This window comes from Crocodylus porosus, unplaced genomic scaffold (assembly GCF_001723895.1).
Source record: "Crocodylus porosus isolate Cpor-Errol unplaced genomic scaffold, CroPor_comp1, whole genome shotgun sequence".
Classification (NCBI taxonomy): domain Eukaryota; kingdom Metazoa; phylum Chordata; order Crocodylia; family Crocodylidae; genus Crocodylus; species Crocodylus porosus.
The window spans coordinates 46,392,664-46,418,233 of NW_017728931.1; the positions used below are offsets into that span (position 1 = coordinate 46,392,664).

At 41.8% G+C, this 25,570-nt stretch overlaps 2 protein-coding genes across 3 annotated transcripts in view; one reads left to right on the forward strand and one right to left on the reverse strand.

Annotated features, from left to right (window-relative positions):
* WASHC4 (WASH complex subunit 4) overlaps positions 1–8,797 on the forward strand; it is a 55,963-nt gene extending 47,166 nt beyond the window's left edge. The window contains exons 31-34 of one of the 2 annotated variants that reach the window (XM_019544783.1): positions 1,264–1,460; positions 2,301–2,400; positions 5,396–5,471; positions 6,924–8,797. In XM_019544783.1, coding sequence (XP_019400328.1) covers positions 1,264–1,460; positions 2,301–2,400; positions 5,396–5,463 — 365 coding nt within the window. In that variant the 3' untranslated portion in view covers positions 5,464–5,471; positions 6,924–8,797. Of the gene's footprint in view, positions 1–1,263; positions 1,461–2,300; positions 2,401–5,395 lie in introns of both variants that reach the window. The other variant, XM_019544781.1, reaches the window with a different exon arrangement.
* Positions 8,798–9,733: 936 nt separating this feature from the next.
* The window catches only part of APPL2 (adaptor protein, phosphotyrosine interacting with PH domain and leucine zipper 2), a 51,460-nt gene continuing 35,623 nt past the window's right edge, over positions 9,734–25,570 (reverse strand). Inside the window, exons 11-22 of the mRNA XM_019543898.1 lie at positions 24,098–24,256; positions 21,628–21,816; positions 21,240–21,282; positions 21,101–21,157; positions 20,907–20,995; positions 18,183–18,335; positions 17,952–18,004; positions 15,236–15,410; positions 14,077–14,113; positions 13,793–13,933; positions 12,492–12,539; positions 9,734–10,792 (exon numbers count right to left, since the gene is read on the reverse strand). Coding sequence (XP_019399443.1) covers positions 10,661–10,792; positions 12,492–12,539; positions 13,793–13,933; positions 14,077–14,113; positions 15,236–15,410; positions 17,952–18,004; positions 18,183–18,335; positions 20,907–20,995; positions 21,101–21,157; positions 21,240–21,282; positions 21,628–21,816; positions 24,098–24,256 — 1,276 coding nt within the window. The 3' untranslated portion in view covers positions 9,734–10,660. The remainder of the gene's footprint in view (positions 10,793–12,491; positions 12,540–13,792; positions 13,934–14,076; positions 14,114–15,235; positions 15,411–17,951; positions 18,005–18,182; positions 18,336–20,906; positions 20,996–21,100; positions 21,158–21,239; positions 21,283–21,627; positions 21,817–24,097; positions 24,257–25,570) is intronic.

Sequence of the window (25,570 nt, forward strand, 5' to 3'; positions counted from 1 at the left end):
TGACATTCACCGCCCAGTCATGCGTAGAGTCCCACCACATTTCCGTGATCCCCACTATGTCTGGGCTGGTGTCAGCCATCAGGAGGGTGAGTTCCTCCTGCTTGTTTCCCATGCTATGAGCATTTGTGTAGAGGCATTTGAGGCCTCCTGTGGATGTGTGTACTGTCCCCCTAGTCCCAGCGTTGCCCTGGCCCCCATTGCTTACCTGTTCGCTAGTTTCGCTCGTTCTCCCCTGCCTCCCTTCTCCCCACCTTCCTTATCTGCATCTCCCTCGGCATGGACAGCTCCAAGTCAGAAGCCTTCAGAAGCCCGTGTTAGGCAGAGGCTTCCTGGGTGGGGCTCAAGGTGAGAGGGACGGGGTGGGGCAGGGCTGGATTTACTGCTCTGGCTGCTTAATCCTGCTGATGGCTCTCCCTGGGTCCTACTGCCACTGCCTCCTGTGATCCTTGACAGGCAGCCAGAGGCAGATAAATACTACTTTTCTAATAGAATAGATAGAATGGCCTGGTGGGCTGGATCTGGCCCACGAGCTGTATTTTGCCCACCCCAGGGCTGAGACCACAAATCAACTGATCGGCAGTCCCAGCCTTGGGACCGCACTGCAGAGCGTTTGATACTGCAGTGCAGTCCTGGGGCTGGGATCAATCAGCAGATTGGCTGTGTTAGTCCTGGGACAGCATCAGAGTTGTCAACAGCTGCCTGGGAATCCAGATGGGTAACCCAGGCAGGCAGTCCCTGGGCTCCAGGGGCACGATGCTGCGTGCCACAGGAATGCCCCTGAAGCTCCTGAATGGCTGCCTGCCTGGGGAAGCTGGAGAGCATGGGCTGTGCCAGGCCTACCATTCTCTCTTGCCATAAACCTAACAGATGCTTGCCACAATAAAGTGGCACAAATACATGCCACCTATGTCACAGCCACAAATTTGGGGCATTTGTGGTGGAACAAGGGGTATGCTTGGCCTTTGCACCACCATAAATTTTAAAGCAGCACAAAGGAGATGTCTGTTTCCACCCTTCCAGCTTTGGGATGGGGGTGGGGATTTGTGTGTCTGCACATGACCTGTGCATAATAGGGCACATGTGGTTGTGAAATTTTTATAAAGCAAAGCTTGTTCTTAATCATAATGACTGTTAACCTTGTTGAAGTAGGCTATACAACCTTGAAAGTTCCAAGAATGTCTTAATGGTTATTTAAAGATTTATGTAGCATATGTACCTGTGTCTGGACTTTGACAGTGGTAAATGGCTCATTAATGATTGCAGGTGTGGCTTACATTCTAAAGCTGTTGAATCAGTACCAGGAGTTTGACTCGCTTCACTGGTTCCAGTCAGTCAGAGAGAAATATGTGAAGGAGATAAGAGCAGTAGCTAAGCAACAGAATGTCCAATCGACGAATCAAGATGAGAAGCTACTACAGACCATGAACCTTACTCACAAGCGACTAGATGTTTATTTACAGGTACAGTATACTTCTAGTTAATGTGACTACTGTTGAATTCTATTTACCTGTTTTGGTTTAGTTGGTCGTTAATTCTGTAGAAGCACCCTCAATAGTCTGTACAGAGAATTTGTTGCTGCCTAGAGTGAAATAAAGGTTTTGGTAGGGCAGATGAGCTAGTTGGTGTGGCAGGACAGTAGGGGGCACTACAATGCTGAGCCACCTGCCTTACTGTGCCCGAACATAACCCTGCTTTGAGTGTTGCTCCTGGGGTGCCTACATCTGGTCAACCCCCTTCCTGAAGCACACCCGCAAGGCTGGGGCAATTGTCACCATCACCTGAGCCTGGGTCTTTGTTAGGACTCTGTGCCACCTGGGGTACACGGACCCTGTAGATCTTGGGGTTGTTTAACCCACTGTGGTACTTTGGGGTGTTTCTCTTAGCCTGAAGCATTCACAAATAGCCTCCCTTAGCCAGTTGAGCAAAAGGGAGCTGAAAAGGCTTGCCTCATCCCTATAGTGAATAGCTTTATTGATTCCAGAGGGAGAGCATGAGGAAGGAATACAGTACAGTGGAAGAGTGAAGGGAAACAGCTTTGAGCAATACAGTATAAGGGGCTCAGTGGCAATTTTTAGTACACATCTGGAGCACTTAAATCTAAGTTACTGGCTAAAATTCAGGTGAGGTACTCTCAGCAATGTCCAGAGGATTCTGGAGGTATATAGCTTGATTCAGTGACCTGAAGATGTCCTGCCCTTGGTGCCTCTGAAAACCTTACCCACAGATATTATAGATATTAATTTGTGAAACAATAACCCTTACCCTAACAATCTCTTTCTTGTCTAAATGTTTCTACTCAGGAGTTTGAACTGCTTCATTTCTCACTAAGCAGTGCAAGAATATTTTTCAGAGCAGACAAAACTGCAGCAGAAGAAAACCAGGAAAAGAAAGAGAAAGAAGGTTAGTGAATATTTTGAGTCTCTTAAGATTTTTGACATTTTTGTCATGCTGTGTAAGCATTGCTAAAAGCCGTTGACATGGGGAGCCATCTTTCCTCTCCTCGTTTCACTACATTTTTCCTATTGTCTGCTGATTTAGCACTCCAGATAATGTTGTCAGAACAGCAGAGCTCAGGTAAGTATTTGACTCTTCTAAAGTCCCAGAGTGCTATGTTTTCTTATGCGTACAGGTTCCTCTTCTTGTGGGCTCAAGAATGTTCCTTGCTCAGACACAGTCCCACTGGTAAGAACAGGCCCACTGCTTTCCCAGCATCCACAGAGCCATTTATGTCAGCATAGAAAATAATCAGGTTGGACAGGAGGTATGACTTGCCCCTGGTGAATCCATGGTAACTGTTCCTAATCACCTTCTCCTCCAAGGTCTCAGAAATAGATTCTTTGAGGATCTACTCAATGATTTTTCTGAGAAGTGAACGGAGGCTGACTGGTTTATAGTTCCCTGATCTTCCTTCTTCCCTTTCTTAAAAATATGCACTGTATTTGTCCTTTTCCAGTTGTCCAGAAGCTCCCCTGATTGCCATGAGTTTTCAAAGATAATTGCCTAACAAAAAAAAATGTTGCTTCCCCTCCCCCCCCCCCCAGGTAGAACTGCCTGTGTTTTTCACATTTAATCTGGACACCATGGTTGATGCTGGCTGGTGTAACTTGTTGTCATACTGCAACCAACTTCCAAGAGTAGTGGTGCTGGCTCCTACCCTCGGGGTCTTTAAGAGGAGGCTAGATGTACACCTTGCTGGGGTCATTTGACCCCAGTACTCTTTCCTGCCATGGCAGGGCGTCGGACTCAGTGATCTGCTCAGGTCCCTTCCGACCCTAGAAACTACGAAACTGTAATGGTGACAGATGGAGTAGGTTAATTTCAAGACTAATTTGTTAGGCAAAAAGCCAGTGTTCCTTAATAGAATAAAGGTTGCATTATTCTTGCCATTACCACATAGAAGGCAACGGCAAATAGGTATTCAGTTTGAGTTAATGCCTGAATGCTATTAAGTACTGTTCTCTGTCTGGTTGAAGAACTATTTTTAACTCCAAACAAATTGGTGACACGCAGGCAAAAATGCTTGAATCTGTTATACTAGTAACATTCATATGCTTGTAATGTATACTGACTCTTGGGGCCCTGGCACACATTGCATTTAGGATGCAATTAAGGTGCCACTCATGCCATAAAGAGTAACCCTGTCACATGTTAAATCCAATTTGTGGGGTTGTGATATAGCAAGCAAGCCATAAGGCTGTTCTTTCTATGATGTGTAACATCTTTGTCATTCGTTCATTTTGTCACATTTATTTGAATGTGGCTTGTCAGGGTTGACCCACGACAGATCCCAGTGCTCAGCTGAGCATAGGGATCCAACATGGGACAGCCCCTGGGTCCATGACACAGCTGTCCTCTGCCTGATCAGTGGGTTCAGGTTTTGGGCAGCACCAGGAACAGCTGGAGGCAGACAATTTATGACACTACAGAAAATGCACACAAGGAGGCTGAGGTAAACATATAGCTGTGTTCAAAGGATTAGGAAAATCATTATGGCTAATCTTGCATAGAGGAATACAGTGGAATTAAAATAGCTAGTAAAATCTTCTCAAAAGCATCTAAGGAAGGCTATACATTTACAGGGACACACTCAAATTGATCAATTACCATTTCTTCCAGAGGAAATGGAATAGGCTATTAAGGCACATTTTTAGTAAGAAAAGGAATATTAATTTTCAGGTTGAACTCATGTTTGAACTTTATGGCTGCAACCAGATGAGCGCAGCTGTGCAGTATGTGGCATCACAGATGCATTTGGCTCCACATACCACATGTTCCACTGTTCTCCACACTTACCTTGCAGCTTATGGGGTTGAGGGGTGACCCTCAGAGATCCCAGGGTAAAAAAAACCCTGCACAAAAAAAAAGGTGGAGGGGTGCATGTGGGGTGCAGTGTGTGCCACCCAGAACCAGAGCCTGGCTGGCTGGAGCCACACTCTTGGCCAGCCAGGTGCCAAGTGGCAAGATTTCTGCTGCTGCAGCCCCAGGAGGCCCCCAGGATCCCAGGTAAGGCTGCTAGGGCCAGCACAGTGTTGGCCCCAACCTCCCCTCCTCTGCCAGGGTAACTTGCCATGGGACAAATAGCAGTGGCACAGGATGTGCCGCTGCTGCTTGTTCCTGGGGAAATGAACATCCATGCTCATGTGGACGTGGCCTATGATGTGGAGTTGCTCAAATCAGATTTTATCATAAATAAATAAAACAAGCCCCTGTTGAATATCATACCGGGTTATACCAGTGGTTCATTTAGCCCAATATCCTTTCAGTAGCAGGAGCGGATGCTTTAGAGGGAGAGAACTGAACCAGATATATCTAGTGATCTATTGAACCCCCTATTCATTACTTTTCGTGGTATCCACCATCACTAGTTAAGAGATGCCAAAAGATGCAACTCTTGACTGCAGAGAAAGCCCAGCAGAACTAATGAATAGAGAAAGAGCAAACAGCATGGGAACTTAAGAGTTAAACAGCTCTGTTTATGCAGAATGTTCTCTTGAAAGGCATTTCAAGGTAAATATGCATGGTCATGGTACACTTGGCAGTCACATGCCACAGGAATTCTGCAGTGATCAAGACTTGAGAGCTGATACTAGACTGAAATGTTATAAGTCAAATGATACCACTGCTGTTTCCCTCAAATATTAGGCCCCAACTCTTTAAGATACTTGAGTACATAGTTTTGGTTGTTTGAGCAATCCCCTTAACATGAATTAATGACATGAGTGAAGCTGTCTGTGTGAGGTCAAGGTGCTTACTGCAAGCTCAGTCTGGATCTGTAACCTGAGAACATAATCTTTATACTTATACTATAGTGCAAGCTTGTTATACTATGTCTAGATAAAAATTAAGATGCATGCAGCCATTAGTTTCATTGTTTATATTGATTTTTTTTTTGTAGAAGAACCAAGTAAAACAAGCGATGGAGACCTGTCTAGTTCTTCACCTGCAGATCCTATTGTGAAATGAAATCTCTGGTATGGATGACTTGTCTGATGTATCAGAATTGTTATCTTGTTTTTGCCAGTAATTCTTTTTATGGGGTAAAATCTCTTGATTTGACTTGCTGTGGTAAATTCTGTAGAAAATGGAACAATGCTACAGCAGTGTGTAGGGCTGCTAGAGCTGAATTTATATTCATATTCTTTTGAAGACCCCTATTTTCAGGGGTTTATTATACATACAACATTTTGCTCTGAGCTGAAACTTGGTATATAACACCTTGACTTAGGATCAATTGTTTTCTTAAAACAGAAGTACAGAACAAACTTAGTTTACTAATTTCAGATGCCTTCTTGCATCTCTAACTTACAACATATTTTAAACAAATTGTAGGCCATTGATCCATAGCTTGCATTAAAGCATCTTTTCTTTAACCAGGAAAAAAAATTTAAAGGCAGATATTATGTATAAAGAGTATCTGTTGTCTGAAAAATAATTTGGGAAGGTGTTCTGCCCAGCCATATTGTAGCCAGTACACAATTACAGACTACACTGTAATAGTGTTTAACAGTGGGCATTGTGAATGTATATTAAGGCTAATACACAATACAGAAATCCTTATTAATATTAATATGTGCCACTAAATCTTTACTCTTGAATAATATATTGATCAGTTGGCTAAGGGAAATTAGGTCCCTTCAGTGGCTCACTTGTCCCTCTTTTTTTTTCTTCTTTCATATCAAAGAAAGTTTAAAAAGTAAAACTATAATAATGAAACTGGTTTTAGATTTATACTGAGGGCTTGACTTATTGTCACATGAGTAAGGAAATTCAGACTAAAGAGAGAACCAGAGTCAGTGCTTCCTTTTATGACCAGGCACTGTGTGACAGGTGTCTGACTATTGAAGTGATCTTACGTTTCACAAATGCTGTAGTGCCTAAGCACAGTTTTCAGCCTCAAGCCTGTATCTTCTCGCCTGTGTGTATATATATGTTAAACCCTTCATGTTCAAACATAATCTTAAATGCTTTCTAATTAATGATAATTGCACTGCAGGCTTTAAAAGCTGCTGAACACTGTGAGAGCTCTGTATAACTTAAACATGTACTTACTACAAGTTTTTAGATTGTGCAAGGGTTAGTCAGCAAATATCCAGATTCCTGACTTAAGTAGATAGCTGGATTTAGCTCAAAACAAACAAAAACTGGAAAAGCATGGTTGTTTTAATCGCTTGGAACATGAGAACAATGCCTTTCTCACTAAAACAAAGTCCAGTCAGTGTAACCAATTTGCAAATTGTTTGTCTTGCACAACATTTTTGGACCATTTTTGTGAGCCCCCACATCTCTTCATTATAGAGCAAGGTACTGGTTTTTAGAAGCGATTCAAATTGCTCCAAAACCTGGTCACAAATGATATAAGGTAGTAATGTCGTGTGACAGTCCTCTGATTTGCCCTTCTCTGCCACTGTCATCACTACATACAGAAGTCTAGGACTAATGCCTTGCCGCAAGTGAAGGGACCAGACTGGCACAGAATTCTTTCATGAAATCTGAAAACCTGACCTAGAAGCATCATGAACTGTTTAATCAGCTGGACTCATTAAGCCCTTTATTTGCAATTCAGTGTAACTGCAGAGTTGGCCCTAAGGAATGCTGCATAACCTAATTTATGTTTTTGAATTTTTTTTAAATTTGTTTTTATTCTAATATGAGTATTTAGTTTGTAAATTTTAATTCTTTTGAGCTAATTAGGACAGAGGGAAACATCATTTTTAGCAGTGCTCCTATTGATGCTTTTTTCTGCTTGTATGTTTTCATATGCATACACCCCTTTTTCAAAATCCATTTTCAGTCAAATAGTTGGTATGTTCCCAACCTGGCCTACCTTCATTTCTTCCTCCTTAATATCTGGCTAGGGCATCAATCACTTTCCCCATAGATTTGACTTTACAGAAATGTACTATTAAGGCAAGACCTGTTCTAAACAGCAATTGCATTCTCTCCCTTGACCTGTGATTTTTTTTTTTATTATTATTATTGTTGTTGTTGTTGTTGTTTTTTATTTTATTTTTTTTATTTTTGGAAGAATGTTGTCCTTAATACCTTACAGCTTACCTTAGGTAATGTATCCATCTTCCTGATCTGTTCAATACTAACCAGTTAACATGGTTCTGATGACAGAAATTCTACAGAAAGAAAAGGAGGCTACTTGTAGAACCCTGTTAGATTTAGAGTACATGGATGTGTACTGTATGTGTGAATATATGTATAATGATAATATAGCTCTTCTTGCTAATATATGATTGCAGTTAATCTGGAACATCTTACTATGCTATAGAAATTTACTAATGGAGGAGCCATCATACAGATTCATGAGGCTATGTCCAGTACCAGCATGGCTGGTGTCACTCCCTCATCTGCTTGTGCTATTTCAATCCTTGCACTTCCATAAGGCCTGGAACCAGATGAAGCTCCCTGCTGTCCTGCTATCACCAGCTCCCTGAAGCCCTGCTGTGAGTGTGAGAGAACAAAATCTCATCTGCTAGTCTAGAGAGGGGAGAGTTTTAGAACAGTAACAACTGCTGTTACTTGATTCAAACTCCAGGCAGTGAGGAAAGGTGAAGTTGGCTTCCATTTTCTGAGAAGCTATAGACCGGGTTGTTGGCTCCTATCTTCCTTCTAGCTGTGAACCGGAGGCCATGTCATGCAGGTAGGCCTGTCTTTGTGAGAAAGCAGCAGCTGCTGCCATCTTTCATTTGCTGCTATGGCTGTGCTGAATGTGACAGGAAGCAGAATTGGTAGCAGTAGCACTTCTGCAGCCCATGGCCCCCTTCTTATTGATTGCACTTTCAGGCCAGTAGCCATAAGAACTCAGATGTTCAGGCCCTTTTCCCCTCTCCCATAGCAACAGCACTAGGGAAGATGCCAAGCACAGTAGCTGCCTTGTCTGGTATCAAGATCTTAATGAATGCAAGGATCCTGGTTACATGGTAACTCTCCATTGGCTTGTGGTGAGAGTCCCAGCTGCAGTGGACCTGACATTAGTTGACTGGTCTATGCTTCAGTGAGAGCAAAGCCACTAATGCACTTCTTGTGTACATGTGAGCTGATGCTTTGCTGGAGTGCAGATTCCTGAGGTCGTACTGCATTCTGTAATTTAGAGGTAAATTTGACCTTTCCATCTAATATCCATCAATGACAACTGTTTTCAAATTCTCAGGTATGAAGGACCAAATGTAACATGTATGTTATCTAACTCAAAAAGGGTATTTTGTTACCTCAGTCTCTTTTTGGTTCTGTGAGTAGAGTATGCTATGTACATAAAACAATGTTAATAAATGTAATTTTGAGAATCTCATTCTTTGTTCTGTCTTTGACAGGCGTCCTTTGTCGTATCAGTTTCTTTTAATATAAATGATATCATTGTGTTTTCTTGACAAAGCAGTACTTGGTATGTCAGTAGTAAAGTGGACAAATACTTCTAATTTTCGGTGCTCACAAGTAATTCACCAAGAGATTTGAAGGGAACAGAATGCATGCAAACTGGTCACCTGCAAAAATACTACATGGGATCAGCCTTCCTCCATGTTCTAGTCCACTGTAAATGTTCTAGTTACAAAAAACTAGCTTACTAGTAAGTACTTGGGGAAAGGTCCAGACTGAATTCAGTTTGTTGGAACAGAGGACCAAGTTCTTAAAATTGCTTTTAGATCAGAACTTGTCAGCTAGGGTGCTGTGGCACCCTGCAGTGTAATGAGAGCTTCTAAGGGTGTCATGGGGTGTTAGTCAGTATTAGCACTGTTAGGTGTGCAAACACCTACATGATTCACAAACTAAACCCAGAGATTTCAAACAGAAATCTGTAAGTTCCAAAAACATTCTGGAACATTGTGTGGTCTGAGTTCTTTGCAGCAGAACATTTTCTCTATCTTTCCCATCAGTCAAAAGCACAAGTGAAAACCTAAAGCTGGCATTTTCCAAGGGGTGCCTTGAGCCTAAAAAGGCAGAGAACCACTGTCTTGGATACAGAGAACAGATGAACCAGTGAAGAATGAGTGTTTTTTGCTAGGACGGAGAGTTGTCACTAAAATATTTTCCCTATATACCATCTGCAGCAATATAACAGGTCATTTAGCTGCTTGACTGCAACACAAAATGGCCAAATGATGCCAGCAAGTTTTATGCAATAACTTTGTTTCAGTTAAAAGCGGAGAAAGATACTAGACTTAACCAAAATAAAAAGGGTCTGATTTCAAGCACTAAACAGTTTTAAAAAAAATCACTATGTCAGAAATTTGCAATCTAGCATTTTATTACTGCTGGTTTTTTTAATTAAAGACAAGTGTAATCTGTCACACTTAAAATGCTGCTAATAAAGTTAAGCGTACAAACTTACATGACTCTATATGACCGTTAATCTCGGTGACTTCTTTAGAAAGACACAAAGACACACAAAAAACCACAAACAAACAAGTAAATTCCATGACTATGTCTGGATGATGTTTTGTATATTTATGATACTTAAACTAATAAATCCACGAGTACCATTATATTCATTACTTAATTACAGTATGTATAAGATGGGTCCCCACAAAGGTGAATAGGCACTTAAATTTTTGTAAGCTTGCTCTAGGTGCAATACAAAAATAGATTATATTAATAGGAAAAATTTAGTGTTTATGAAATTTGTTTTGTAAATAGACTAGCAGAAAAGATAATTCTTGTTACACTTAAGTACACTAGAAACTAAAAATAACTTCATTTGAAAATATATAGTAATAGTGCATTTCTTTAACCTTCAGTTCAGATGCACATCATGCAAACTATGGAAATTACTGATGATCAAGACAGGACGTGTCTAAGAAATGTGACGTTTTTCACCGTCCCCTGCACCAGAGGCTGTGTTCACAACTCCCACTGAAGTCTGTAAAGACAGGATTCTCAGTACCTCAAAATTTGACCAAAAATCTGAAGTAATGTGACATTAACCCTTGGCTACTGATAGTCGGGATTTCCTAGCTAATCTCCAGCATCAGGAAGCTAATACTGACACATTCTCTCTCTCTCGCCGCTGAAATAACACCACACACTCTCTCCTGGGCTGGAGAAACAGCCACACATGTACAAACATTGTAAAACAAGAGGTTCTTGCAAAAAAACCACACCCAACTCCTGCTGCTGCCCCCTGCGCTTTTCAGCCAGAATATGAGGAGTGAAGGGTTTATGCTTCTGACTCCTCCCCCCTCTCTTCACATACAGTTCCATCTTCTTCGGCTTGGTCATTCAATAGCATGAATTTTCCATCATTTGTTAGTGGCATGGACCTCATTAACTGAGCTAGTGCTTCTGGATCCTAAAATGAAATAATGAAGAAAGTTCACCAGGCTGCAGTATCTTTCAGTTTTGTATATCATTTTCTATGAATTTAATTCTTCCAGAATTATTTTTTTCTTGCTACTCTTTATCCAACATAGAGGAGCCTTGCCTTTGTAATAAAAAGAAAAATGTGATTTATGCCTAATGAGATTTTTCACTTCTTCAAATTTGCAAGCAGGTCAGAAGAAGGACCCTTTAAAGTCAGGACTTAAGTAATCATGCACTAAAATGAGTTATTTTCACAAATACCTGAGAATATGTCCTTTTATTTGCTTTTCTTTCCCATAATTACTACAATAAAACTCAAAATGCAGTAAAATGTATGCAGAACGCAACTTCTGTAAAAATGTGTTAATCTCTGTCTGACAGAATGGCACTTTATCTGCTGAATCAACATTTTTCCCAGCAAAAACTCCTGAACCAGTTTTTTGTTTCAGACTTGCTTTATCATTCCAGCAATGCCAGAAATGTGCAGAAAATCCAGGCATGTTGTGAATTTTTTTTATTTTATGGTTTAAGCTTTAAAGTGTTAGCATTTTAGGCTGTGTGCAGACCAAATGAGGGGCATGTGCACACGACACTTTAAAGCAGGTTAATGCTTTTGCACCACTTTAATGGTGTTGGAGTGTGCACGCATCGGCAGCATATTGTGCAATAATTCCAGCCGCTGTAGTAAACTCGGCTGCATAATGTGTCTTTAGTGACTTGGGGCGCAGCAAACAAAAACTCTGAGGAGTTTGTTTGCTGCCCTACAGCTACAGAGCAAAGCAGTGGGCTCTGTGCAGTTCAAGGGCTGTCTATGCAGGAAGCCTGTGCAGGCAGCCTGGCAGCAGCCTGGGAAGGCAGGCTCCACCTAAAGGGGGGGAAAAAAAAAGCGGCAGGCCTGATCTTTTTTCCAATTATTTTTCCTCCCTGTGGAGCCAGCCTACCTGCCTGAGCTGTGTGAGGGCCTGGTGCTTCCCTCCGTGGCTGCGGTGCCCCCCAAGACTACCCGAGTTGCGTGCCTGCAGGTGGGTGCTGCCTGCGAGGGGTGGGGAAGGGAGGCACTGCTGCTGCAAAAGGAAGCACCATCCCCCTCCGCAGCCCAGGGACTGCTCTGCCTGCCAGCAGCTCACTCTCCCCTCCCTGCCACCAGAGAGGCAGGCAAGTTCAGGTGTATGCATGACACGGGTTTAAAGGGCCCTAAATTGAAGCGGTGTTTTTAAAAACTCACTGTTTCAACTTGGTGCTTCTAGTCTACAGTCACCGCTAGGTAATATTCTTGTTCCTGTCAGGAACTTCAAGCTTATTCCTTCACCCAGAAATGAAAGGCTGCGGATGGTTTCAGAAAAGAACAGGTCTGGAAAACTCAAGTTCTCATTTTTTAGGTACATCTTTGACATCAACTGAAGGGGCTTTTTAACTTTTCAGGAATTATCTTCTTATGCTGAATTAGCTGCATTTTTATATCTCTGGTGAATTATTTGTGGTTTTTCACAAATCAGGCTATTAGAATTGCATGAAAATTACTGCATTTCCAGTGACTGAGTTTAAGGGCAACAGCAATGTCTCCTCCTGTGGAAGATGCAGTGTAACCTTGTATCATGTGCCCAAACAGTGCAGCCAAAACTCTGCAGTTCAAGAATGAGCATTAAAATTAAGGTTGCAATGGAAATCAAATAAAAGTATACTCCTACCTTCTGAGCCTCAATAATTTCCTTTCCCAAACTTATTGCGTAACAGATCTGTAGAAGAAATATGTGGAATTAGTTTTTTGTAAAAGCGTTTTTGTAAAATCTGTCCTACGTTGTATGAAATATCAGTACAAATTCACCATTTAAGATTGTACAGACACTTAGGGCCAGATCCCATTTTACCTGTTAAGTGCTCCAGTGAGCTCCTATTCCATCCTGCTCTGGTAAAACTGTTAGTGCAAAATGTGGATAAATTCTCTTCATTTTTGGTACCTTTGGGGGCTTAGCCATAAGGCTAAAATGAGGCTGTATTACAAAAGGTGTCTTAATGCTTTTTCAGTGTCTCAAGCAATTTTGAAAAGGATCTGGCCCATTTGTGCCTCAGGACTTTTTCCATTAGAAAGTAAAAATAGTTTTAAGTCAGCATAACTTTTACACAGGGAAGACTACACCAGGTATTTCCTTTTCATCCTTATCTTCCTCTTCTGTTTTAGTGCTTGCATACAGCATGTGGTTGCATGTGAACTCCCTCAGTAGCTAGCTACAGTAATAGTCTGCATTTATTCTGTTTCTCTGAGAAGCCTTATGGTCTGAGAGATAAGGGAATTCATCAGCTCTCCCCTTTTATTATCTGCTTTGACATATTGAAAAATTCAGCCTTCCTTTAGAAGTACTTGTTTCAACCCAGCTGACACATTTGTTTCTGTTAGGGGTGGGGTTGGGCACTGACGCTGCTTGCAGATGCTTAAAAAAAACCCAAAACAAAACAAAAAAACAAAACAAAACCCCCAGCGCTTTACTTTAAACTTGCCACGTTCCCACGCCAAGCCCAGCATATGCCTAGAAGAGGCAGCGCGTTAGTTGGATCTGGCTCGCCCAACCTCTGTACAGATTGTGCACTTTAGTGGGGCTTTTTTGGCACTTTTATCTAATAGCCAGTTGACTCAGCTTTAGATAAAAGCACCAAAAAGCCCTGCTGAAGTGCCGGATCTATCCTTTGACCCAGCTCTGCAGCATCTGTAATATGCTGCTGTTTCTGGTAAAGCACATTTTTATTTTTATTTTTTTAATGTCTGCAAGCAGCCTGACTGATTTTTCCCTAAATCGCTGGATGGTAGATTCAGCAGGCTCAGATGGTCCTTCCTGCTGTACTTGCTGATATGCTGTCTATAAACTCGTTTCCTAGAGTTAGGTCAGCCTTTCTCATTCGCCAAGAAATTGAGTTACTCCTGACAGGCTTCCAGAAGATGGCTTTCTGCGAGGACTAATTATTTTTATAAAATACAATATGAAATGCTAGATACCTTTTCACCTTCTGTGTTGCTTTCAAAAATATATGCACTCATGGATTCTTCCCCTAGGGCTTCTGCAATGCGGACCACAAAACCAATAAGTCTCTTGTTCTCCTGGTGAGCAGCAAACTGTGTCACGCTGGCAAGTTCAAACTAGAAAAAAGCATATTAAAGTATTTTCAGAACTAAAAAAATGCTCAACTAATACATGTTTAATGTTACAGAGGGAAGCGAAAATCAAAGAGAAACATAGATGACTGCAATTTCTCTATCAAAACAAAGGAAGAATAACTTACACTGGTTCGTGTCACCTGGGTTTGAGGATCTATTAACCTGCAATGATAAGAAAATGTAGATAAGAAATGTGAAATGCTTCTCCAGTATCTTCTAGCAGTAGGCCCCATGGTGCTGTACACTTTACTGATGGGGATGTAGAGAGCTGAGGTGCCCTGCTTTCCCACTCACAGTGGATGAGTGGTAAAGCCAGGAATGGAGTTCTGTTCCACCAGTCCTGGTTCAGTGCCTTGTCCTTGTGCCTGGGCTGCTTGTATAATGGTAGGTGTAACATGGAAGCAGCCCAAGTGTATATTATACAACCTTGTTCGTGAAAATACTCAGTATCAAATTGGTAAGGGGCACCCAAAATAAAGACTTTCTCCATGTGGGGGACCTGACATGCATATTGTCTTCCCTGACTAAAAGCTTTAATGGAGTGACCCATTTGACCATTTTACTTTAACACAGTAGAGTCAAGATAGCATTTTAAGAACAGGACAGGTGCTGTCTCTTAGCATATGTCCTGTGTGAGTGTGTGTCAAAATGAGGTAAGAGGATTTATGTGGAAACCATTCTTTCTAGATTGCTTTGCTACCACGTTTAGAAAAATGTACAGCATTGTTGTGTCCTCAAAGCCTGGGTAGGACATGTATCAACCTGGAATGTAGTTTCTGACTATGGTGTGGCAAGAAATGAACCACTTGAATATGAGCTGGGGCTCTCTAGAAGAGTGAGCTCCAGGAGATGGGACCTGCTTCTGAGGAGAAATCATTTATCTCAAACTTCTGTGGAGCCATTTTCATAGATTTCATAGACATTAGGGCTGGAAGGGACCTCGGGAGATCATCGAGTCCTCTATTACAAAACCTTCTGTAATCACTGAAGAGGAGCAAAGTGCTCAGGTCCCCACTGCTCTGTCTTAAAAGGGAATATTCAACTGTGCACTCGCCATAAACTCTTGTGTTGTTATGGTACAACTAGTTTTTAATTAAAACCTGGAATGATGTTTGCCTATAACAGTGGGACTTTCAGCTACTGAATTCTGCTGTTACAAATGCCCTCTTCTGTTGGGAAATGGAGGCTGTTTTCTAAAAACACCCTATCTGACACCAGCAGATAGGCACTTTCCTTCCCATTTTAGCCCTAGAGATTCAAAATGTGGTAAGAATTTTACTTTACCTTAGATTCTTGCTTGTGACCATGAGGTGGGATTCAGTCGTACGGAAGATGTTATGAATGGCACGAGCAGCCAACACTTGTCTCATAGCTTCATAAATCACCTCATTTGTGCTGTCTGATTTAACAGCCATAGATCCTAAAAACCGGACTACAAACATCTGTTTCAACAGTGAATCTGCAAGACAAGGAATGGTTGTTTTAACTACATGGCTTTATGCATAATGTTCATCATTACTGGATGCCTGATTGTTGATTTTTTTATTTTTTTTTTCCCCCTTTCTAACCATAAATTGTTGGGCGGGGGGGTCAAAAAACTACAATAAACATTTCATTCATAACTTGGGGGATGTGTGCCTTACACATCACTTTCTCTTCAAACGCACTCCCCGATTCCCAGATTTTAGGGTGACCTCATTTGTCAAGAATGCTCAGATTGCGTGCAAGGCCAACAATAATTAGAGCTGTTCGAAATCCTTAGAAATTTTTGTCTAACTTAGTGTCCAGTTGTGACCTTCTGTAATAATACACTCCTCTGTTCCACCTTGCCCCAACTCTGCTGTGTTTGGTCATTAATTGGACTAATCTTGAAAAGAAAAAATGTGATAAAAGAACAGCATTTCAGAAACTGAATCAAGCTAGTTCTTGATTCTAAATCTTGATGTGAAATCCATTTTCCACTTTTCAAGACTCTTTTCTTTGCTGTCTCGCGCTCTCTCTCCTCTCAGCATCTTAGAAAAAAGAAAGACATGGGTTGTCAACCAGGGGTATGTGTACCCCCAGAGCTACTTGAGAAAGTCCTAGGGGGTACACGCAGGCAGGGACTGAGCACCACCCTGCACCATCCTGCACAAGCGCTGCCTGCCCAGTTGGATGCAGAGAGTAGAAGGTCGCATGCGTTCAGAGTTACACAGACCCAAAAAGGTTAAAAACCCCAGCTTTATCACATATTCCACTTATATGGAAGCATTTAGAAGTACCCATCTCCATCTGTTCTTTCTGACATATTATACAGTAGCCCCTGTAAGCCTTAATTGGTTTAGGGTCCATTCTACAAACTGGTGTACAAGCAAATACAGCAGGGACAGTCCCTGTCGTACACAGCTGACAAACTAAGGTCCCCACAACTCACCTGGAAAGTCTCCAGCTCTTGGTAGGATTCCAGGGAGGCACGTATAAAGGAAGTATTTTTGGGTGGGTGCAGTCAAGGGGCCTAATACAGGATGCAGTTGCTAATGCCAGTAGCAGCTTCTGGTGTCCTCCCTATTTTTAACATGTTACTGTCTCACTTCTCTTGCCTACTACTGTTCAATGCAAACCTTCTGAAGCCAAAAGGCTGCTATTGCAAAGTTATCTCACAGCCTACAAAATAGTTTTGCTAGTATTTTCTGTCCCAAAATTTTGATGTAAAATTGAGCTTGGCTAACAATGTCTCACAATTTGACAGACTGCAAAGCATGCTACTACTCAAACCTTTGAAAGCCAGGAGGCAGAGTGAAGGCAACCTTAGCTCTGCCTTTCAGTGGTGACCTGCCCCATCTCTGGCAGACATTACCAGACTCAACCTTCTGAACGATGTGGAGCACTCCAGGCACACAACACAGGGCTACAGTAGGAGAAGCTGTCAGTCTATATCTTTGGTAAGTGCATGCAGCATGATTATGTTCCCTTAGTGCTGCCAATGTCTTTCATCTTCCATGTATTTATTTAATGCTGTTTTCTTTGACGATGCTTCTAAAGATTTGTCGGTCTGTGGTTTTAAGAGCACTTTGAAATATTAGCTCCTAAACCAGCAGTTGGTCCCAGAGCAAAATTTTTAGGAGCCCCTGCTGAGTGTGAGAAGCTAGCATGCACAACGCAGACTTGTAGAAAGCTGCTAAAGGCAGTCCACAGCTGCTGTTCTGGTTCCAGGGGCCATGACATGCCTCATCAAGCTATTCAGTCTTTTGGATGATAGATTTTCTGCAAGTATTCTGCCTTACAACAAAATGGTACATGCACCGCTGACTTCCCCTTAGGAAATATATGGCTGGAGCCATGTATTGTATCTGATTTTTACTTTCCATTTTGGTGTGTAGCACTTCCCCAAAGCGGCAGTGTACCTGTAGTTAGCCTTCAGTGGCCAATACCAATCTGAGAAGCAAGAACATAGTTTGAATCCAGGTTTGTTCAAAACAACTCCAGAACTATAAAGCTGTTTATGTCATATCACCGTTTTGGGAAGGAGCCATCTGTATTGCTTGAACAACCTCCGTTTTGCACCATTAATCCTATCTTAGATCCCCCCCTGCAGGAGGCACAGCACTTCAAAACGCATGGGTTAGCTTGTGGGTGCTGAAGTGCTTGGTGAAAAAGGGCTGTTCTACTGCACTTACGATGGAGTTTCTGTCTCCCATCCCATTCAGATGCACCAAAACAATTATTTTAGAAGTCAACAGGAATTATTTTAATAGTCTTTGCTCACCTGTATCCCCTCCTCCCCCAAAAACCTCCAAGGAAATAAAATTACTCTTGGATGAGAGGCAGTATTGTCAAGGAGCAACATATATGGGGTGAGGATGTTGAGAGGACAGGCTTGCTAGAGGAAGCTAGTTTTAGCTTTAATTATAGGGCTGTTGCTACTACTCCAGAATGCATGGGGCTTTTACTGAGGAGTGAAAAGAAGGCTGTCTTAAACCTACGGCAGTGATAAAAACTAAAGCTCCAATGAAGTACTTGCCTTCCTCCTCATCTTTCTTGCCATCTTCAGATTCTCCAAAGGGGTTTGTGCGCCTGTAACGGATTTAAAAAAATTAAAATTAGCCAATTAAATAAGTGCTTAGAGCATCAGCACGTGATTATACGACAGTTCTAATGACTGGTTTGATGACTGAACATTAATGCTTGTAAAGGGAGGAGCTATTTCTTCTCCAGTCATTTTATCAAAGTGGTGAAAGTTCTCTGAGCTTACTTGCCACCTCTGTTTTGGTCCAGGAATTCGGTTGCAGGAAGGACAATGTCAAACTGGATTGGTGTTCCAGGAGCAATTAACTGTGTGCAATCTTGCATGTTACTTGGTTCATTGGAAATGATCTTGTCATTTTCAATATTCTTCACATTCTGTCTAAAATTGAAATGGACCAAAATTTCAAATGAAAATGTGAGCTGACTTCGAAAGGGAGCCAGGATAACGCCAAATCTGACATGGTAATTTAATCTATATTCAGAATCCCTAGTAAGTGTGCTGTAATACTAACATGTTCTTGAAGCTTTAACTGAATCTCTCTCATTCCTCATAACCAATATCCCTGAGAGAAAAAAGTAAATGTTGCTATGTTATGAGTAAAAACTCTACATGAGCTGTCATGTTTGCTTTTGCTGAAGTTATTGCAATTAATTGGGTGCTGTGTGCATGCACTACTACCCTCTACTGGCTACAGTCAGAACCATGCCTGCTCAAATAAGAGACCCAGAAGAAGTGGAGCTGCCTGTCTGAAGTTCCAGACAGTAAGGAATCATAAGTGTATGTGTGTGTGATTTATAGGCCAGTCTCCCCAGAAAAAGCTCAAAGTGGTTTACAATAAAAAACAGGATAAAAACCCTAAAATATTAAAACATAATGGTATGTAATAATGAAAACCACTACGTTCTTAGTTGCTGGCTTGTTACAGTACGCTATCCAGGAACAAACGATGTGCATTATGCAACTGTTCTTCTTTGATTCAAAGAATTCGTAAGAGACTGGAATCTGCAATTGTAGGAAATCTAAAAGCAGAAACCAACTACCACTTTCGTGTCTGATGCTTTTACTGTTCATTTCGGTGGCAGACTGCTTGATAACTTTCATTCCTATAATGCCTCTTTGTAGACTATGTAGTAACTTATGCAGAGTTGACTAATGTAATGTAACAAAACTCACTTTTCCCACTATAACTAGATTAGATGCAGAGACTTTCCTTCAGATAAATCAACCTTTGTAGTGGAAAACCATGGTCAAAGTAAAATTCCCACATTCGGAACGAAATGGGAAGGGAATTGTATTTAATAGACATTCCCAGTGCCTTGCAGGAATGACAGAAAACTGGAAGGAACTGGTGTTTAATGGGAGGGCGATATTAAGTAAGAAAAAAATGAAAGATTTAAAGGTTTAGGTAGGAACAACCCAGGCTTTCAAATGTCCTAATGAAAGTTTACACAGAGTTCATAGAGCATTTTTCCATGCATTTTAGAAACTGCCAGTGACTTGATTTTTTCCTTGTTTTATTTTGTGCACTGCCTTTTAGGGACAGAGCATAAACTCAGAGTCTCTAGTTCCCAGTCGTAGAGACTGAAGAATTGGTGGTGAGGAAGCTGGCGGCAAGAAAAGAAAGGGAAAATAGGGTTTTGTAAAAAAAAGTTTTGTTTTAGTTTGAGCATTATATTACTCAGTGCTTTACAGCCTCTATTTAAGGAGTGATGGTTTAACAACCAAGACAGTCATACCAAATAATTATCTGGCAAGAGAACTTCTGCTTGTTTCAGACTATATGGACTAGCATTGATTTCAGATACTGTATAGAAACTAAAAATGTTTTTAAGAGTGTTGGGTAGCACCAAAGAACCCTCAACCGGATACCAGAATCCTACTGCGCTAGACATAAATGCATAAACAAAGCAGTCTGTGACCCAGAGACCTGGCAGACCAAGGACTGCATCTGTTTCATAAACAAGGTTATGATTTTGCATGGAGATTTTTGCATAGTGATTTTCATGGCAGAGGAATGTGTGGTGTGTAAACAATACACACACAGAGATGATGAAGCATGGCTGCTGCATACTTACACTGACTTAAGGAATAACCTTACCAATGGCACTGCCCTCCTGTGGTGCAGTGCCTCATGAAAATTGTAGTTTGGTGTAAGAATGCTCCCTATTTTTTCCAACAGGCTAACACCCCTGGTTGAGCTACATTTCCCATAATCGGTGCATTTGCCCCTGTCTGAGTGAGTGGCAGGGAACCTCATGGGTAGGGTCTTATCAAATTCACAGCAGAAGTGGGCTGCACTGTGGCTCCTTTAATCTTGCAAGTTCCCCCATGTGCCCCACCACTGCCAACTGGTGGAGGGGCCCCACTTGCAGCTCACCCCTGATTGGCAGGGAAGCAAAAAATGCCATTTTAAACATAGCACTGTTTTTGCCTCCCTGCCAGTCAACAGCAAGCAGAAGGGCTCCTGGGCCCTTTGACCAATTGGCAGTGGGGAGGCAAAAATGGTGCAATGTTTAAAACCATGGTTTTCACTTCCCTGCCTACTGGGAGTGAGCTGCAAAAGAGGCCCCTCCACCAATCAGTGGTGGTGGAGGTGTGCAGGGGCATCTGCAAGATTAAAGGAGCTGCAGCGCAGCCCTCTTCCACTGTGAATTTGGTAGGGCCTTATTCATGAGTGTCATGGAGTTCCTTCAATTTTACTTTACTTTCCTCTTTACGAAACTGTAACTTTGAGAACAAATTAACCAGGGAAAGACCTCCCCGCAGGAATTGAGCAGAGCCTTGACCTCACAAGCTGCATAGACAAAAAGATTACTGAGTCCCATTAACTATGCTGGGACTCTCATGGACTACCTTACAGCACCTGGGGTAATAGTTGCTCCCCGATAAGTCTATTGGCCTCTAAGTGAAGTCTGACTGAGTGTGCAACACTGAAAGCAAAAATGTTACCTGGAACACCGCATTTCCTGTTTTTTCCCAAAGCTGGTGATGGGGGTCACTGCCTGCAGGGCTGTCTGATTTAACTTGATTGCAACAGCCTAAGAAAATAAAATACAATTTCCCCCTTACAGAAATGCTATGGGTTCTGTGCTCCACCAGAACAGCAAATTTGAAAGAGCAGTTTAAAACAAGCAAGTGCCCACCTCTGGATTATCCGAGAGATAGATCTGCCTGGAGATGTTGTTGATTGCAGAGATCCACTGTAAGGGAGAAAAAAGAAACTGAGCTCTCCAAACTGCCTGATGTAGAAGAGGAAAAAGGTGAAGCAGGGGAATATTTTACCTCCTCATATTCTTTCTTGCTTTCTGCTTGAAGAGTGATGCCCCTAAAATACAAATGTTTTGTGTTCAAGCTTGCATTAGCACTCAGGCCCATTAACTCTAAACCCAAGGTACAGACCACCAAATGGTGCCTTTTTATCTGCTAGTTGAGAGAAACCGCATGAATAAACTGCACCTAAATGACAGCATTTATCATGTATGCAGCACGGGCACCAGTTTTAAATGTAAAAGTAAAAGCTTTTTCTTAAAATTATGATGGGAGCTGGCAACCCAGCTCAGTTAGCATGGCTCCCCCTACCAAACTGTTAGCATATCAGTCATGCATTCTGGAACCCTATCTGATTGAGTTGCTATGGCTTATTCTCTAGTGGAAAACCTGTGACACATACGATTTTCCTGTAGGAGTAGTGATTTGAAAGCAATATCGTCTGTCCTCACAGTCTACTGCCATTACGGAGCAGTTATCCAAGTCCTGAATCAGTCCTCCAGCTACTGCTCCCCTGGGCTGGCACATCAGGTTACCACCTTGGGTGAAGAAATACAGTCTGTCCCAGGTTGTAGTCACCAGGCCTGTTTTACTACAGAGAACACACGGTAGTAAGACTCGTTAGCATGGAGTGAATACAATGTACTCTCCACTCATATGCCCATAGGATTAGTGTGGAATTTGCTTAACTGTATAACACAATGCCTGTCCCAGTTGGCTGCCTGCTGTGTACAGTGCAACAAGTGCATCAACTCCTTAAATAAAAGCATAGAATCTTTAATCTCTGCTTTATGCTATTTAACAGTGTAAAATTAACTTCCCACTAACTGTAACTCGCCTTTTAACTAATTTTACTTTGTTTAACTATACCAGAAACAGGAAAGGGAAGCAGCTGTTGAAGGGCTGCTATTAGCCTTCAAGTCTGGAGCTATTTAGTTTCACAGCTGTTCTCTCCCCTCCTTGTCAAGTCTTCTACTAGCTACCTAGAACCTATGGGCAGTCCTGAAAATGGCACAAGCTTGTTGGTTTTGAAACTAGCAGTGACCCTGCTGTAAGCAATGCTCCTTAGGGACACAGCACTATTAATGCTATGCTAGCAGAGGTCCTAAAACTGACTAGCTCCCCTCACTTTCAAGGCTTCTAACAGTCATTTCAAAACTATTAGAAGCTTTGAAAATGGCAGGGGTGAGTCAGTCTGGGAATCCACAGCACTGTGTAACATTGTGTGTTAAAAGAGCACTGTTCCCACTGATCTGGGGTAAATGCATGGCCTTTTTTCAGTCCTGAGGCTGTGCACTTTGAATGTACTCTGTCTGAATACAAGCCCTGATTTTAAATGCATGGATTTGACCCCCATTTCCCTCCTGACATTTTGAGTATGTTCTGCTGAGCAATGCTACTTTAAGCAAAGGATTCTGTAACTTCTAATCCAAATTTCAACAGCTGTCAAAGGCACTACTCTCAGAAGACTACTCCCTGACTCAACCTGGAGGTTTAAACAGAAGCAAGGGATGAGTGTCCCAAGTCTCTAAATGGTATCATCATCCGCAGTATTCCCTAAGTGAATATGTTAATGCCCAAATAACACAGATGGGCACCACAAGATTTTATAGTACTTTATTATGAAGTAATTCAGGGATGGGCTGCAGCAGCAGAACTTTCAGCATAAATGGGACATATGTTCTTATAAAAATAGTTCTACAAGCAGAGCCATTCATTGAAGATATCTTCTACATGGCTATGGAGTCATTTTTGTGACACTGTAACCCACCCTTTACATTGCTGTTATACCTCAACAGAAGTCCATAATACACCTTTAAAACTAGATAAAATATCAGTGACTGTTTGAATTAAATAGAAATGAATTGCCAGTTAAGTAGGGTGAAACAAAACATAGTTGGATCACAAGCAACTTTCCTTCTGTTCTGTATGCTGAAGTCAATGAGAGGTCTGTGAAGTAAGTTTTCATATTATATATATATATTCAATGTTATGTACTTACATTGTCCATAAAACTGTCAGTGTAATAGGGAAGCTTACTGGCAAAGCCCTAAAATTCATATCAAATACAAAAAACCCAATTCCTCTTTGTAAGGAGATGTCTTGTCCCTGAAAATAGGGAACACCCTGACCCCAGCCTATGAAACTTGAATGAACTAAAAAGCTTAAACATTACATTTTATTTTTATCCCCATCACATGCATGAATTACACCTATTAGGGAAATCCAGGGAAAGGAAAACTCACTTAGGGACACCAGGCAACATTTTTAAAAAAAAGCCTAAATCAGTGGTTAACCTTTTTTGTAGCAGAACCCATTTGTAAACATTAATGGCCAGTCCTGACCCAGCACACTCCCAACCTGCTGCCCTCAGGCCTCAGCCCCTGTCTGTGTGGGGCAAGGGGTGAGTGTATGGGGCAGGTGCAGGGGGGAGGTTGGGGTTGGGGGGGCTCCAAGCAGCCCCTTGCAGGCTGGAACTCTGACAGCCAGCAAGACAAAAGCCACTGTTTCCCATGTTTTTCTCCTTCTAAAGTTTGTGGATTTATTTTTAAAGTTTGTTCACAGCCCTTTCATATATTCTCACAACCCAATTTTGAATGCAACCCACAGTTGAGAAATGCTGGCCTAAGTGGCTTAGACTCCTAAATCCCATTTTCAAACATGACTTGGGCATTTAAGAGCCTAAATATAGAATTGCCCAAGTGATACAGAAGCCTCAAACCTTTTGATTGTTAGTGAGAATTAGGCTCCTAAATCACTTGAGTGCTTTTTGAAAATGTTCCCAAAGAGTTGGTAAGGTAAAAGCAATGTGGAAATTAGCCAGCAGTCAAACAAGAAAAAAAAAAAAAAGCACTGTTCTCATTCCTCCTTACTTTCTAAGATTAAGGTAGCCAGCTTTCTGGATGAGGTTTCTGTTGATAGCTGGTGAAGTTACATCAGAATCCGGAGTATAAACAGACTCACTAACAGAAAGCAAGTCCTGCTGGGACACCCTCATGGCTTCAGCTTCAGCATCCAAGTCTCTCTGTATGCTGAAAAAAAATCAAAGCCGCCTTGATGTCAGTAAATATACATACAGACGTACCTAACAATGCTGCAAGAATGAAAAATGTGTGTGTTAAATATGCTATAACACAGATGGCTTAAACATATGCAAGGTGTTTGCTTATGGTTCCCTGCTTGTTTGGAGTAATGTGAAGACAGGTGTTCGTAAATCTGTTTTAAAAGGAAAAAAAAGTTAACAAGACTACATGCCAAAGGATTTCTCTGAGCACATGATAAATTAGTACAGGCAAGAATGAATGGAAGAAAGAGGTAGAAATTAAGCAAGCGCTCCGTGTAGATTTAAGTTAGGGTCAAAGAAACAAGAGACAGCTGCCATGGAGACATTCAAAACTTGTATAACTTGAGTCTGACTGTTTGCAGTTCGGATGAGAAAGGACTGCAAAATTCTGAGTGTGCTGGCAGTTCTGAAATGGTAACATTTAAGAGCATTACTATAAATGTGCCGGACTGGAGGAAGGGTGCTTTGGGCTACAGAGCTCTCTTCCAGCTATAGAATTGGTTCAGTAGAAGATACCACAGAAAACAAACAAACGAAAAACCGCACACTTGCAACAATAGAAAATATATTTATTTTTAAAACCCATACTGCTTATATCAAGGATGGTTATTTTCTTTTGCAAAACATTAAAAAAAAAGAGCTATGAAGATGACCAAGAAGCATGGAATGACTGCAGATAAGAAATGTTAAGCATTAACAAGTTTGAGCTGTATTTTTTTGAGAGACAAACAAAGCTTCAGCTGGACAAGCAAATGGCAATGCATGCAGGAATTCAGACTGAAGCAGAACAAGCAGACGCAGGTGTACATTGGGTTAGTATCTTTCTGGTAATGATCCTCCTGGGCTTTCCAGAAATGGTGCTAGAATTGTTTTGTTCTTTCTTGCAGACCACATGATAAACTGGAGTTTCTATCCTCAGACTACTGATGAGCTGAGTACAGCTTTTCAGAAACGTGCTTCCCATCTCCAAAAAGGGCTGGTGGTACTGAAGTGTTTCAAAGAGCAGCAAAATCCTTAGTCATTTATACCGGCCTGGACTATATGGCTGCATCCACACAAGCATGGACGTTTGGTTCCCCGGGGACAACTAGCACCAGGACACCTTATGCTGCCATTAGTTGTCCCTGGGGAACATCTATGCCACAGTCTCTGGCTTGCAGCTGGTTATCCTGGGTGGGATAGGAGCCGGCGCTAGGTTGGCCCCAGCAGCCTTACCTGGGGTCCTGGGGGCCTCCTCGAGCTGCAGCAGTGGCGATTCAGCTGCCCAGAGCCTGGCCAGCAG